This window comes from Manduca sexta, chromosome 24, assembly GCF_014839805.1.
Source record: "Manduca sexta isolate Smith_Timp_Sample1 chromosome 24, JHU_Msex_v1.0, whole genome shotgun sequence".
NCBI classification, from domain to species: domain Eukaryota; kingdom Metazoa; phylum Arthropoda; class Insecta; order Lepidoptera; family Sphingidae; genus Manduca; species Manduca sexta.
Window position 1 is genome coordinate 10,004,971 of NC_051138.1, and position 16,222 is coordinate 10,021,192.

Sequence of the window (16,222 nt, forward strand, 5' to 3'; positions counted from 1 at the left end):
AATATGGAGCTACTCACTTTTATTTTACAAACTTGTAATTTTGCTCTTGTATATTTTATTGAAGTTATTTTTGTGTCTCCCCAAGCCAGACCAGCTATACAAGCATAGAATTTTAATTTAAGGCCGCCCTCTGGTGAAAAACTCGCAAGACCGCAGTAGCAGTAACGCGTTGTTGCCACTCCATTCCCGGACAAGAAAACATAAATTTTGGTAACAGCAGAGCGCAGTCGCGTCGTCTCTTTTACTCTCGGGCCTTCGTTATTTGAAACGTGTTCACTGTTTAGTGTACGCTGTTCAATTCAGCTACGGGTCGACCGCCGTCAATGTAAGACGTGTTTGCAGTCGTGGTCGTGACGTTTTATTCGCGCCAAAGTTTACTCAAGGATTGAAAATGAAATTATTTCGCGAGGTGCACAAATTTCTTATTATGTGTGAAAGTTTATAGTTATCTACGAAACAAAGAAATTGGATTTGTTTGCTATGATAAACGATCGCTGCATTATGAAAAAACGGTGTATGTGACAGTTAAGTTTTTGTTAAGTTATTAAAAAACGTGCATCACAACATGGGAGCATAAGATTTATCGGATATAAAAATTATAGACAGTTGGTGGAGAAACAAGATGAAGCGCGATCCGTTGCTTTCACCGCTTACATTGCTGCTGATTTGTACAGGTAAGCGGAGCTACGTACCTACTTACTTTCCGACTCACCTCAGCACATCGCGCGGCGCGGCACGCTTATAATATAACGTTCGTTCATTTTATCAACAAGCAAGCGTCGACGGTCGAGCATCGGACTCGGGCCTGCTGCCGCCTGCCGCCCGCCGCTTGTCTTTGTGTGCAAAGGTGTTCCGCCACCGTTGTGTGGGTTTGTTGACTCTTGCGTTATGTGTGGGGTGCTCGTGTATTCCGTAGGTATTCAGTGCTAGTACTTCCACAAAGCAACATTTATTCCTGCCCGATTTGACTGTTTACCGTGCATTCAGCCCTCTTCGTCTTGACTTAGTTTAATGTGGTCGTTATGAATATTGTGTACCCGTAGTACGCCGTTGGTTTAATTTGCGCTTTAGTCTTGTATTCTTATTGTTTATCAAGCCTTGGTACTTACTTAGGCGTAACTTATTACCTAAATGTTTACAATTGTGTAATAAACAAACTTCACAATATAAAATATGTATGTACCAATGAAAAAAAAAATAAGTATTTTAATATAATATGTACCTACTTACCTATCATGAGTGACAATTATAATTTATAAGTATCTGAGTAGATAATATGAGCTTACCTAGATAGGTAAGTTTAGAAACTGAGTAGCTCAAGGTGATTGACAATCTATACTGAGTACAGCGTATGCAAATTCTTTACCTACTTCGTATTTATTCAGTTGTTAAAATAAAGAACTTAATTTAGAAACTTAAAATTTTGTCTATTAATAAATCAGTAAGACGAGGAATATATTGGTTTGGTAACGACGATTATATTGGTTTTGTGACGGATCTCGGTAATACCAAATCATGAGTCATGACCGTCAAAAGAACAGTCACTAGGAAACTGTTTCGACACTGCCAACTGTTTTGTGTCTATAAGCATTTCGTGTCTTGATCGCGTATCTACGGCGTGACATTGAATTGAGTAAGTTTAAGATTAATACCCTCTTGGCATAATGTTTAGGTAGTAGTGGGTCAGAGGACCATGTATTTAAATTTTCTGTTATATATCGGCTATCCAACTAATAGGTATAAACGGGCACCACTGAGACGAAAGCTAGAGCTGGTTTTATAGTATCGGCCAGTTTGATCACAAATAAGCTTATGCCTTTTCTGACGAGGGGATATGCAATGCCGCAACTATTGCTCTGCCATTTCGTTACGCTCTATTCCCATAATCTGATAGGGAGTGATCCGGTATTCTAGATTTTTCTAATAGAAAATCTCGTAGAAATTTTTGTCATCTCGAAATCGAATCTAGCGTTTAATGTTCACTAGGCAGTGTAAATATGTGTATTTAGGCTAAATAGCAATAAATATAAGCAATAATAAGCAATAGCAGCAATGGCATATCATCAGAGATAGTTGGGGCAATAAAGATCATTAATTAATTTATATTATAATTCTGATAACACGATTCCATATTATTTATTTAACAGAAATGTGAACAAACATCTGTATTTACTAAGATATTGTAAAACGTCATTGTGTATTTACCTGCTTTTTAAAAATTAAGGGGCATGGGTGATTAATACTTAAGGTCTATAATTTCTAAGTACACCATAGAATTACACGAGACGGAATTACTATATGAGATACAAAATTTATTCTCTAATTTGATAAATAAATATTGATTAGTGGGTATAGATAACCTATCTAACTACCTAGGTATGTTTGATTAAGTTTCTGGAAACTATTTGCGAATAACCTCTGTTATTCTGGCTGACCACGCCAAATGCAATGGAGAAAATTTTATATCGCCCAGGTTCTCTGCTGCACGCTGATATAATAACTAGCGGCGGCGAGCTGACTTTAACTTTAGTTAAACCGAGACCGTGATTACGGTGTAATAAAAAGATTGAGCAAATTTAGAAGTATAGTATAACCAACTATTATTGTGAGATACACTATAAAGGTAATAGAAAAATACTGGATACCAAAGGTCTTTCACAAATTAAAGTTGTTTGTAAGTTATATTGAAAAAAGTAGTAGTCAAAATTATACGCATTAAGTACATGAATAAAATTATCCATTTTAAGATGTCAGAAGAACAGAAAGACACCAATCAAAGAATTTATATTTGTTGGGTGTAAGTGGTAATAAATAAATAGTATTGGTTATTAAATGTCTGAAATGATCAGTCAATTCACTAAATGTTAATAAGCTCCATGATAACCTATATGTAAATTTCAAATATTAAATAATAAAGCTATAGCTACTCCGTTCCTATTTGTTAGCCACCTATAGGAAGGTGCACAATGACACACAGGTAGGAGTGAGTTATGTATATCTGTGACGTTCCTTTCTAATGCATTATTCTGTATAAGCAGTACAGGCAGCTGCAACACGTGGTATTTTAAAGCTTTCAATGTAAGTTTTTAGGGTTCCGTAATCCGTTCCAAACGCACGCTACAGGCAACTATTATTAATCCCACGCCTTCTGTCTCACCTTTAAAGGGCTTTATCTTTTGAACCGTAGCAGTTTACAGGCTAAATTAATCACAGAATATGTTATTGTAATAGATACTGTAATAAATAATAAGAAATAAGTAGAAAAATGTTGAGGTGCGGAACAAACGTGAGTGCTTGAGTCAGTACGCGTGTACTGAACACCGTTTCCAAAATATGGAAACTTAAACATAAACCATGTTTTGATTTCCTTTTCCTTCACGTTTGACTGGGTTATTCTACGAAACACGTGAGAAAAAATATCCTGCCTTATGTTCATTGGTCGTTAGAATCCGCATCCGAGGTACGAGACATTTCTGTTTAGGCGTGCCATATCACCCGTTTTCCGCATGCTGTAACCATCTTCATTAATTGTTGTCCTGTATTACGGGATACCTTGCATGTGGTATAACGACTGAGTTAAGGGTCGGTGAAAATTGTGCTAAGAAGGATTTGCCAATGATGTGCGGGTCCTGTTTTTATGTTAAGATTAGCTTCTGCTCTCTGCTTTTAAAAAACGTTCCTGAGGTAAAAGAAGCACTAAGGATAATAATATTGAAATAAAATAATATTCTGCAGGATAATATGGCTTAAAAAAATTAAATATTCTGAATGTTTAAATTGTAATATATTAACATTTAAGTAAATTGTAATAATATATTAAAACGCAATATATAATGGTTCTTAATTGACATGTTACTCAATAGAAATTAAGTACATGTTTCTTTTTTATTTTAAATGCTTTTTGGTACATAAAATATATTGAAAATAGGCGTGATATTATATTATAATACAAGCCCATAAATGCATTAGAAACTCAGCAGTACTAAGTTTTGGTGTTCATGCTTTACATTCAACAATATCAATAACTCAATATGCAATATAGACATTGCAGAGCGCAGACCCACGGCAACGCCACGAAATATAGACAATCTATATATTCATTAGATAGGCCACATTTCACACTGCGGTTTAATATAATTTTACATCTCAACATTAATGTTTAAGTTTTATAAGGTACTATCGACCTCTGCTATAGCGTGCTGAAATATAAATACCTACATTTACTAAGTACTGTTATAGTGTTATACACTTACCGGACGTTGTTTGTGTCATAATGTCTAGACTGTTCCACTAAACAGTAAGGTATACAAATTTAAATGACCCCAGACACAAAAAGCTTCTAAATAGTAAACAAAATAATGTGTTTGTTTGTTATTTAAGTATGTTATATATACTACTTAGTAATATTTTGATCCAAACGCCGCGTCGTCACATCAGGCGCCTGTTAATAAAGAAAATACGTTTATTGCGGTAACTCACACTAAACATAAGTTATTAAAAGTACATAATACATAAGTATTAACAGTAATTAAAGAATTATTTTCATCCCCCCGATCCGTTGTTCGGTTAAATGACTATTTTCGCCACCGTGAGTCCCGATCATCACCTTTTACTGACGCCTACTCATTAACCTCAAGGCTACAAACGTGGAAGTTATAATATTATACCACATTTCAAATCAAGCGGACCATTGAAAGTAGGAAAGGAACTGATGATCATAGATTTTCCTAACATAGCTTAAAATAATCTCGATCATATAAGCTACCAAACGAAAAAAAACCGTATCAAAATCGGTTCATTCGTTTAGAAGCTACGGTGCCACAGACACATATTTAGTTTAGATACACAGACACACGAATACACATAACTTTGAATTTATTACACCCCTCTTTGTCCTTTGGGGGTTAAAAATCGCGTTCTGAATTTAAATATTAAGTACTCAAAAATTATTGAAAAAAGACACACACTTCAAACCGGTGTTTCTAGAATTATGAAATGAGAACAGCGTAGCTTAGGTGGGCCACTAAGGAAGAATTTTCGAAAAATCATACCCTAAGGTTAAAATGGTGCCGATGGGAAATTCTCTTAGAAAAAAGATATTCTATAAATTTATAATATTGTATCTGGACTTGGCTACAATCAGAATATGACTAAAATAAAACAGTTTTGCGGATTTTATCGCGGTTTTTATAGTATAATTTTCTCCCGACGCTTTGAAGGCTTTGCAGCCTTCATGACCTCGCAAATTAGTTTTATTTTAATGTACGCATAAACAAAAGAAATCATTATAGACCTTGAAAACTGAACAATGATCTTGAGCTTCACAGATAATTTTAAAATAAACTATTATTAATATTATATGAATAATACCAATTGGATATGTCCTATTTGCCATGTTTCCATCTAAGACACGTGTTTGTTGCTGCACCTACTATTACAAGAAATAAGTACCTAAAATGGCTTCAGATAAAAAAACGTAAAGAAGCCTCAGGCCCGAGTGCGTAAATTAGGCAACGCTAGTGGTGCCGAGAGAGTGAAATCATGTTTGAAAAACCGGTTTAGATGCAGGTGTGCGCGCCTTTCGAGGTAGAGTCGCTCCACTAGAGTTATCTTACCGAGTTGGAGTGCCGAACGGCCAACAACGCGGCACGCTGTTCGACTTGATTTTTTTACTTAGTACAGCCTGTGGAGGTGCCAGTGTGTGCGTGCGCTTGTTAGTGTGCGTATCTGCATATGTCTCACAATGGGTTGCATGTCGGCTTTATAGCTTGTTCACTTAATTTTACCGGTAAATTCGTATAAAAGTACATATTTTATTTTTTGAAAAGGAAATTTTATTCGTACGTATTCATCTATAGTATACATACTGAATTATTACGAAGAATATATTATTATATTACCGGAAATGAAAATGTCAGAGAAAGACACCTTTGAGGATATGACAATACGAGAAATTTTTTATGGAGCAATGAGTATCACAGTTTAATAATCACATAGTGTAATAATGCCCTTGATGTCGGGTGCCATCCCACGTATATTATATCAACACGCCTAGAAATACTCATACGAAATACTAATAAACTAGCTAATAACAATGTTTTAATTTGATGGCTTACTAGGTATCGTTGAAAATAGACGTGCGCTGTAGAATAAAAGGAATTAAAATGTACAAATGGATTTCCCCTTTTGATGCAATATGCTTGTGAAATGTTAACATTTTAAATTTATTTTTTATTTATTAAAAGGAACAACTCACAAAACATACATTGATACCTGATTAATACAAAGTTTCAAACAAAAAGCTAAATGTTGTTTCAATTACGAGTCGTCACAGCATGCACATAATACAAAATGAGTGAAAGTATAAAATGATGATAATTCTGTAATATTATATACTATATATTGTTCTACTACTTATCTATTTCTCATAATTTAAATTCGTTTTGGCGCACCGACTGTACACTTTACAGAAGCGGTTTTGAAAACATTGCGTTCGAATTTTACCCATTTTTATATCAAAATATTTTTACTAATTTAATAATAGGAAAATGTTGAACAATTTAAAGAATTACAATGTTGTTAGAGGTAAATGGTTTTGTCTTAGGAGGCACTTTCCTTTTATTATTTCAGCTGATAGCGATCGGTAGGTACCAACTCAACAGAATATTCAGTATTTCTCCCGCACTAGGGACGTTTGCCTTACTATAAATTCTATATAGAGAATGAATAGACCCCTTTCCTACAACTTATATCATTTGACATTTAATAAGAAATTCACCTGATCAAAATTATTTTTATACTCTTTATTTGGCTTACATGGACATCAATTGGGTAGTTATCCTTGAAATATAATATTACATATTATGGTCATCTCAACGGTTTATATTCATTATATTATATACTTTATCATATCAGTATATCGGAGAAAATCATAAGTCCGTGTTGGAGAAAGAACACAAAAAACCTTATTGGAAATATTTTTTATGAATGACGCAAAATCGCAGAACGTTCAAAAGGGATTCTACAATCCAAGCACAATTACTGCTACTCTGAGATCGACTTATTTACTTTCGCTTAACATTGTAACTAAAAATCTTGTGTATTTATATTATGTCGTTTAGCAATGCGTTCAATCTATCACTTTACAATCTGAATCGCCGGTTTACAAAATGTCGAAGGCATTGCTCGCTGGCCGCTGCGAGGCACACTCGTTACACTCGGTCGGCTCGCGTATTTAATTTCATTGTGCGTACCCTACTTGCTTAATGCTTTTGTGGTGTTTTCAACTACTTCATTGTCATTATCACCATCATCACAATGAAAGCTCTGAATTATCATCGCAGTTACTTTGATTTTATTTACATATTGCTTTTACTAAAATTACTTCATCTTTTTTGCAAAAAGATGCCGGTTTTCGGAATTACTTCAATTTGGTAAAGCCAAAGTTTGGAAAATAAATCTTGAAATATACATTTCAGAATATGTGCGTTCTTGTTAATTCGAGAATGGGGCTTTTTAATACGTGCCAGATACTTAAGGTGCATCTGTCGTTCCTCCCTGACACTGACGTTGCCATTAATTATGGTACCTAAGATTGATCCTTCTCCTGCATCCAGTCACATAATATATCTTTACAAAATATTTATTGTTATTTCTGTAATCTAATCGCTGGACTTGCCTTCATTAATTTAATCAATACTTATATTATATCCCGAATGTTTGATAGTAATGCGCTATTCTCGATATCCGATGACTGCTAGTGAAAATATTTTTACTAGCAAGAAACTATATTATTTCGACTATTATATCATAGGCTTAGAATGCAGGTGTTTGTTAGAAGTATACGCAAATCAGCTGAATTTGTGTGCTGTGTCGATGAAATTAGGCACTCTTTTTGGCTACGTCCCGGATTAACGTAATTTTTGCTACTTTTTATCCCGGGTCTTTCAAGCGGCTGGATGCGCAAGCAGCACCTAGTTACTAATATAAAATATAATAATTACCCACATGTCACCCCGTAAACATTTATAAAGAATTATTGATTCATATATAGGTAAGGATATATTATATTCGTTACGAACGGTTAGTTATTACAATTATAAAATAAAAATAGGTAAAATAATCATTTATTTTACGAACTTTGTGCACTCACTTAATTGTATTATAAATACATAGTGGATATGGGCATTGTGGTACGATGCCCTTAGCATATTTTTTCAAGAAAATGTCACCACTGTTGCGTGTGCGTGAGTGACCGATTATTGAAACACGGAATTACATAATAGCTGACTATTATACTCGACGGTTGAACAACGAGTTTTATATTCTAAACAAACAAGTAAAGTTACACTGGTACAGTCTCATACAACTGATATTGAATGTATAGGCAAAATAGTTTCGTGACACCAGCTCGACAGGATTCGGATAGGATCCAACGGGATCAACGAAAATCCGGCCGGATTGAAAATCGTGCCGAATTACAATCCTTAAACGAAATTACAAAAAAAAATAGGTTTACTTCATGTTTATGTCTAGGGAAATATTAGCAGCAAAACCAACCGAAAAGGCCTATTATAATATACTAGCGACCCGCCCCGGCTTCGCACGGGTGCAATGCTGATACTAAATACACTATAGAAAAACTGTGAATGTTGTATATAAAAACACAGCGGCCCGCTCTGGCTTCGCACGGGTATAACATAACAAAATAACAGTATTTCTCCACTATTTAATGGATGTTATTATACATATAAACCTACCTCTTGAATCACTCTATCTATTAAAAAAAACCGCATCAAAATCCGTTGCGTTGTTTTAAAGATTTAAGCATACTAAGGGACATAGGGACAGAGAAAGCGACTTTGTTTAATACTATGTAGTGAAGTACTCCTTGGTAGCCATCCGAACTTGGGAGCTTTATGGGGTTCGATAAAATTTCTCTACTCCCGCCTCACTCTTGCATTAATTAGCTTGTACGTACTCCTACTTATTCTTGTTTTCTTCCTCTAGGGACCGAGGCACTGGTCGCTATTACTAACCTACTAGCAGGTCCCTGATTACCATAATATTATTGCACGTTTCCAACCAACCAACACTTGCAATATTTCTTGGGTCTTAGTTGCAAGCAAACATTTTCATATTCATTTCTCTAACAAATTATCTTCGACTTAATAAATGAAATACCGTAAGAGCCAAAGAAAGCTGATTAGTTCCCCTTGCGTTTTATCTAATTTCAGACATCTACATTATTTAGTAAATTTACAACGGTTGTGCGGTTGAGTTCCCACGAACCAGCGCCAGCGTCGTTTTCTTTATTCCAGTACAAACGCCGGCTTCCGCTAGCATGGGACCGATTGTCTCAGCACTCCTTTGCCACTGAGTGACCCCATCATGTCACTTACGATGCGTGAAGCCAGTGCATCATTATTTACAACAGAAAAAAGACGCAATTTTGTACTTGTTGACTTTGTTTTTTTACGTCTATTTAAAACCAAACTATTTAAAATAGTCACAATATCGATTTAAAACCAACATTTGCCTATGTTTTGGAGAAAGATAAGCTATATGTAGATTATCTTGCTCCAAAATTATAGACTATTATATTATCAAGTTAAAGAGTTTATTTTTTTGTTTGAATGCACTAAGCCCAGGAACTGTTGACCGCTTTTGAAATGATTTCACTAATAGGAAGTTATAAGTATTACTCCTGAGTGCTACTTTTTATACCGGTAAAACTTTTACGCGGACGGAGCCGCGGGCAAAAGCTAGTAGTAAATAAAGCTAAATATGTCGGTCTAGGAGAAATTGGCGAAACAAAATGCCTACTCAGTCTGTATTTAGGTCATTTCTTTCCACGTGGGCATAGGATCAAGTATATACCTATAGGTGCTATAGAAATTAATTCAATACGTAAATGTATACAATGACAACTCAGGATTCTGTTTAAGTTACAAAATATTATCATTAGGAAGATGTATTATAGATCGAGATAAAATTAAATACAAATATTTTTTTTAAGACTTTGTTTTCTTGGTTAAATATGTAAACTTAACGCACTCTTATGATTCTCCAAGTAATTTAAAAAAAATGCGATAATAATAAGTAGGCACTCGCTGCAATAATTATAATATTTGTCCATATAGTATTTAGTGAATAAGCTCGAATACTATGAATATTACTTAGCGTAACTATTCGAAGGAAATATGACACCGTCAAATGGATTATTTACAATATAGCGCCCATTTAATCCTACTCATTACAAATTCGAAATTTTGTTCTTAGAAGTAAAAACAGAAACCGATTAATGGGTTTTGATGATGAATATCGGCAAAGTGATATTGGGGTTATCTACTCACTATCAGCCCGGAGTCTGGAATTTGTGCCCGATATGGCGATAGGTTCGCCCTATATTACACCATGGACGGAACATACACGGTGGAAAGTAGAGGCACCAGTAGCGCCTTTGCCCCTCGGGAATAAAATGCGTATGTGTGTGTCACTAACGTAATTCGTGTTAGCTGTATTTTTCTACAGATACAATGTTAAATAATTTTAACAAGTTACATAAAACATAAAATCCTTAAGCATAAAAGCTTGAATGCAAAATTATAATACATAAACCGATGTTCAACAAAGAGCCTTTTAGTGTAGTTTTTTGTACGAGAAGTGAAATGGTTTTGTGCGGGTAAAAAAGTACGAATTGTAACTACTTCTTTTTCTCTTTACCCATAACTTTCCTAATAACGTCAGTGAAAGACTTTCTGACTTAGGAAATAACTGCATTAAAAGAGTCACTGATAGATATAACTACTAGATACTGATAAAGTATGATGTATAGTGTCGACCGAAATTAACGATTGCTAGCGCTATTTTCAGCACGAACGCAAATATAAGGCAACCAAAATAAGTTAAGCATTGTGATCAAACTTATTCTTATTTCTCTATATCCACGATCGATCTAAAGATACCTATCAGGGCTCTTTTAATTCGAGACCTAAAACATAACCAAATACTATCATCATCAAATTTCCGTAAATAATCTTATTTGCAAAGTTACACAAAATGTAATAATAAATTAATAACAAAATATTCCGCCGCTTACTTAGCTACATTCTGTAGCTTCTCTTTCATCACGATACTTCAAAAGTTTGCGAAAGAAAGTTATCTTGGCTCGGATTACGTCACAGAACTTACTTAATAAACATAAAATATTTTAAAGAATTTTATTCGAGGTTATTAAAATTATCCCGACGATAAGTCAAATGAAAAATAAACTTTAAAACTGTGAAACGTATCTAAACGTTATCACACTTTGGAAGTGCTTAAGTCAGTCAAGCAGGACTGACATCATCATTATTGGAATTCAGGTAGTTTAAATTCTTTAAGGTATTCTTGTTAGTAAAGTATTATTCATAAGTCATTACACTAACGATTAAGAGGTACCAAATAACTCATACTTTCATGTTGATACTTGATAATATTATAATTTAGCTGTACTTGGGTGCTGTCTTTAATCATAAACCATTTACTATAATTAACATAACATTAGTTAATAGATATCCATGCATTGAATTTGTTCGTCACTCGCGAACACAGACGACTTGATAAATGTAGATTAAGATGTAGATTAAGATCATAGGTAGCCTGCCCGATGCAGACGGCACAGGATCACATAAAGCGATCTTTTAGACACCCTCGATTCTTATAAAGATTGTGTAACCGTAGTTTATTCATTTATTCCTTATATTCTTCCTAACATAAATGTCACCTATTTAATAAAACCGACTGGGACGAGAATTTGCTTCTATCTCCTATATAAGGATTCTTTCCTGAGTCGCAATATGCTGTTTGGACTATATTTATTTTGCTCTGCACTCTATATTGAAAGACTTTATGAAATTTATAGATCCCACGGTATATAAAATCGTATGTTAGAGTCACAGCTTCATGTTAGCGAATGCCCATGAGTCACATATAAAGACTAAATCAATTGAAAGAAGTGTTTGTTCATTCATAACGTTCTCCGCCATTTTCTAACATCATAACTTAAACGAGAAACGTTGAAGATAGTGTAAATAACACAAACAGGTTTTATAATACTATAAAGTTATGTTGATGAAACGTGAATATCTAACAGAAATATATGTGTTTTAAATTCATATTCGTAATAGAATATTTATGCAAGTAGGTTGAGATTTTACAGCGGTCCGCATTGTATTATACTCGACCGGCCAAACGACAGCTTACCGTTATCCACAAACAGAAATGATAGCGATTTCAATAATTGTTGGCTAGTGATATTTCTTCTTAATTTCATACATAATCGGTTATGGTCGCTTCATTATTAAAATAAATATTTTTGTTATGTTCGTTGAGTAATAGATATTTGACGGGTACGGGTAGATACTTAACCGAAAAAAATCTAAAATGGAATATTCATTCCATATTTGTATAAGTGAAATTGGCGTTGTTTTTTGCTTTTAATCGGTATTTGCTCAACACTCTTTCGAAATCTCGACGACCGTGAAAAGAGCTCGTTTGAAACCCTTCAAAACTTTACTTACATATTTGAACTTTTTAAGATTTATGCGAAGAATCTTATACCGGTCTACTATTTTCCCGCAGCAAGGCAGGAGTCGTTATTTAAAATAATGTAAATGGCTAACATTAATGTAATTCTATAGGGCTCAAACACGTTAATAGTACGTTTTTTTTAAATGTACCACGAATTGGCGTTTTAGTAATTCATATAAATTGATAGAATAAATTGAACATATATTTATGGTCAACGAAAATTCGTTTTACATGTTTTATAATCTCTCTGTGGTTTATCCTGCAAACGTAATATCGATCAATACTGATTTTAACATACATACAAAAAACGAAGCGATGTAGACTATACGATGATACGGATATTGTTAGAGGCAAACGCTGCCGTGGACGCGACTTAGTGAAGTAATATAATTCATTTTATCTTGCTAAATCTCCCGGATCGTTTATCAAAGGGGTCGTTAACATTCATTTATATCTGTCTCAGTCGGTGACACTTTCTTGCATTATTCTTGTGTATTTAGAACTCGTCGATATGTCATACGGATTCTTGATTGTATATATACATACGTACATACATTATAATTAAAACTATTTACAATAGCTTTTGACGCTACTAATTTATGATTATACAGCGATAAACCGGCTATTATGTTCGTCATAGTGCGGTAGATTTCCGCATAGGTCAACAATCATAAAGTCCTACCAATGCAATGAGAAAATTCACATATAGATCAAAGTTACAGTTATTTACTTAGCAAGGTTCAGATTGGCAAGAGCTTGCAGATGTCGAATGCCGCAAGCAATTTTTACAGTGTTAATAATTACGGTAAGCCGATTTCTGCAAATTTTTAACTTTGCAAGAGCTGCGGCGAGTCGCCTGTATAAAACTTTTGAAATATTGTTGCTAGTATAAACACACCAGAAAGTTCGTATGCAATATATTGATGCAAGAACTAGCTAATATAAATTAGCTTATAGTATTACGCTCATAATTATATCGAGACTATCATAGTACCACCCCCTTGAGAGCCGCGTTCGAGTTAAGGTGCAGTACATGCAAAACAACAAGACTTGTAAAACAAGTCAGCATGATTCTGTTGACAATCGAGATGTAACATCTCTCATTAACGTCCTCTATATTTGGTCTACCAACACTGCGTTTATTATCAGGTAGGCACTATAATACAGTGCACGGAAAAAATTGAGGCAGTATGGCCTACGTTTGATAAAACGAAACTGCAACTAAAACATGAAATTCAGCTTACTCTGCCTATTCAGGTGACCTTTTGTGTATTGTCAGAGTTTCAGTTTCATACTGAATCTGTTAGACAATTTCGTTATTTAGGTAAGTTCCCAACAAATTAATATCCAAATAGGTATTGACACAAAATCCTGTTAATTCTATCGTTTTCGAATGGGCAATAGTATTGTGTTGGTACTTAGATTAAGCCTGTGTATTTTTCTACACATATTAAAAAAACCTTCAAAAACCATGGCTAAAAACAATATCCATACCTAGACATGTGTATAACTGTATCGATATTAAAGTTACTATGGGGCATATCAGCACTGTGTGATGAAAGCAAAGTGTATTGTTGAAGCGCCGAGTGAAGTGAAGTGCATGTATTAATAGGTAGATGATAGTATTACTGAAGACACCCGTAATAATCTTGAGTACTTTGTTAAATATGATCCATATCCTCGTTACTTTAAATGTAAATTTCATTAAATAAAATAGCCCTATTTTGATTTTTTAAAATACAGTTTTATTGCTGTATTGAATTGTCAATTAGAAATAAACTAAACCTTTTGGTTCAAATAAAACTTTGGAAATGAATATCAACAATTCCGCTTTACGTATCAGCCATTTGCATTTCAGTGTAAAAATGTTTTTGTTTGTTGTTTAACAATTTCATATTTGTAGGAAGTTAGTATTTTTTTCGTTTTTTGCATATGATGCTTTAAGCATATTGTCATCCCGCAAGATAAATGGCACCATAATTAATGAATTATGGTGAATAATGGATAAATTCATGGCCTTTGTTCCTGTAAAAATATCGAATTTTGTTCACATTATTTAAGACTGCGTGAAGTGTGTTTCTAGTTTACATAATTATTGCTACCACTTCCGTCACGTGATGGAAGGTATACACTTATGGGAAACTAGAGCACTTTTTCATTCAACCGAGAATGTAATATCACTGTAATTTAACGATGCCACCGCTTTAACATATGTTTAGTTAATCCCTTGTCCTGTACATATTAAATTTATATATCGATTAATGAAACATCTGAATCAGTATCGAGGTTAATTTTAAACAGATATAGAGCCAGTGTAGCGTGTAAAGAATAAATATGAATAATTAATATAACAGTCTGAAATCTTGTTTGTATAAAACCAATTCCAATTTATTGAATACAGAAAAGAGTATGATATTATTTAAATAACTTTATCTCTGTTCACGTTCGATACTAACAATCTATGGATTTGGAAATCAATAAAACTATATTCTATACAATAATTTCATTAAAACCCCAGGCGGTACACGTTTCGATACACAATGTACCAACATAAGTTTATCCTGCTTCTTAATGTGCTTGAATAGATATTAATAAGTGTCAATATGACCGTACCTATATTATTATATATCGGTAATGTATTAACTGAAAGACTTGAATTTCTAAAATATCATGTGTGTATTCTTTGTGAATTTATCGTTCGCTATAACGGTGAAGGAAAACATCGTGAGGAAACGTGCACATCTGGGAAGTTCTCTATAGGAATTTCGAAGGTGTGTGAAGTCTACCAATCCGCACTAGGCCAGCGTGGTGGACTAAGGCCTAATCCCTTTCAGTAGTAGAGGAGGCCCGTGCTCAGCAGTGGGCAAGTATAACAGGGCTGATATTATTATATTATTATTAAATAGCAAGTTGTCAGATAAACATAGCTGAGAAACAGACTTGTTATCACAGCAATGCTCCATCCTTAGATAAATAAGGTGTATGAATAAGATGGTAAAAACTAAAGTGAATTTTTACGTAACACGTATTCTATTTATTCGTCCACATTTCATCGGTCATTGTTGCTTCAGCACATTCGTCAGGCCATATGCTACTGCACTAATGTATAAATGATATACATGCGCTAGTTCAATTTATTTTTAACTGAATATAAGGAAACGGATATGGCTCCAATACCCGGCCTGATTCTATCTGTGCCGCACCACATGTCGCTGACATCACTAACAGGATTTCTTATCATCATTCCATGTCATTTAACAAAAAAATTTCGTTGTAACTAATTATAACCCACTTGGGTTCAAATTTATGTTCGTTAGTTGCTTGAGTGGTAAGAGTGCACTTATATTTACACATGAGCGTGGATTTCTCTCAGGGTGTTCAAGGTTATAGATATACCAATGTAACAGAATTTCATGTACAGGATGGACACAATTCGGCCGAGGCTGCGGCTACTCATTAAACAAACGTGATCGCGACGGATGTTGGTGTAACATTTTAAGGAAAAATCGTCTATACATTAATGAACTACTTTAATTTCAATACTTGGAGTGACCAATAAGTGCTACTTTCGAGTTCCATTTTTATACTTTTCTATTGTAGATTTTTGATCGTATTCAGATTGCAATAATAATAATGAACTGGCGAACTG

The 16,222-nt window shown here is 34.2% G+C and overlaps 1 protein-coding gene across 2 annotated transcripts in view; it reads left to right on the top strand.

The window, feature by feature from the left end:
• Positions 1–275: 275 nt before the first annotated feature.
• LOC115445404 (hemicentin-1) overlaps positions 276–16,222 on the top strand; it is a 66,295-nt gene continuing 50,348 nt past the window's right edge. The window contains exon 1 of one of the 2 annotated variants that reach the window (XM_030171653.2): positions 276–674. In XM_030171653.2, coding sequence (XP_030027513.2) covers positions 623–674 — 52 coding nt within the window. In that variant the 5' untranslated portion in view covers positions 276–622. The remainder of the gene's footprint in view (positions 675–16,222) is intronic. The other variant, XM_030171654.2, reaches the window with a different exon arrangement.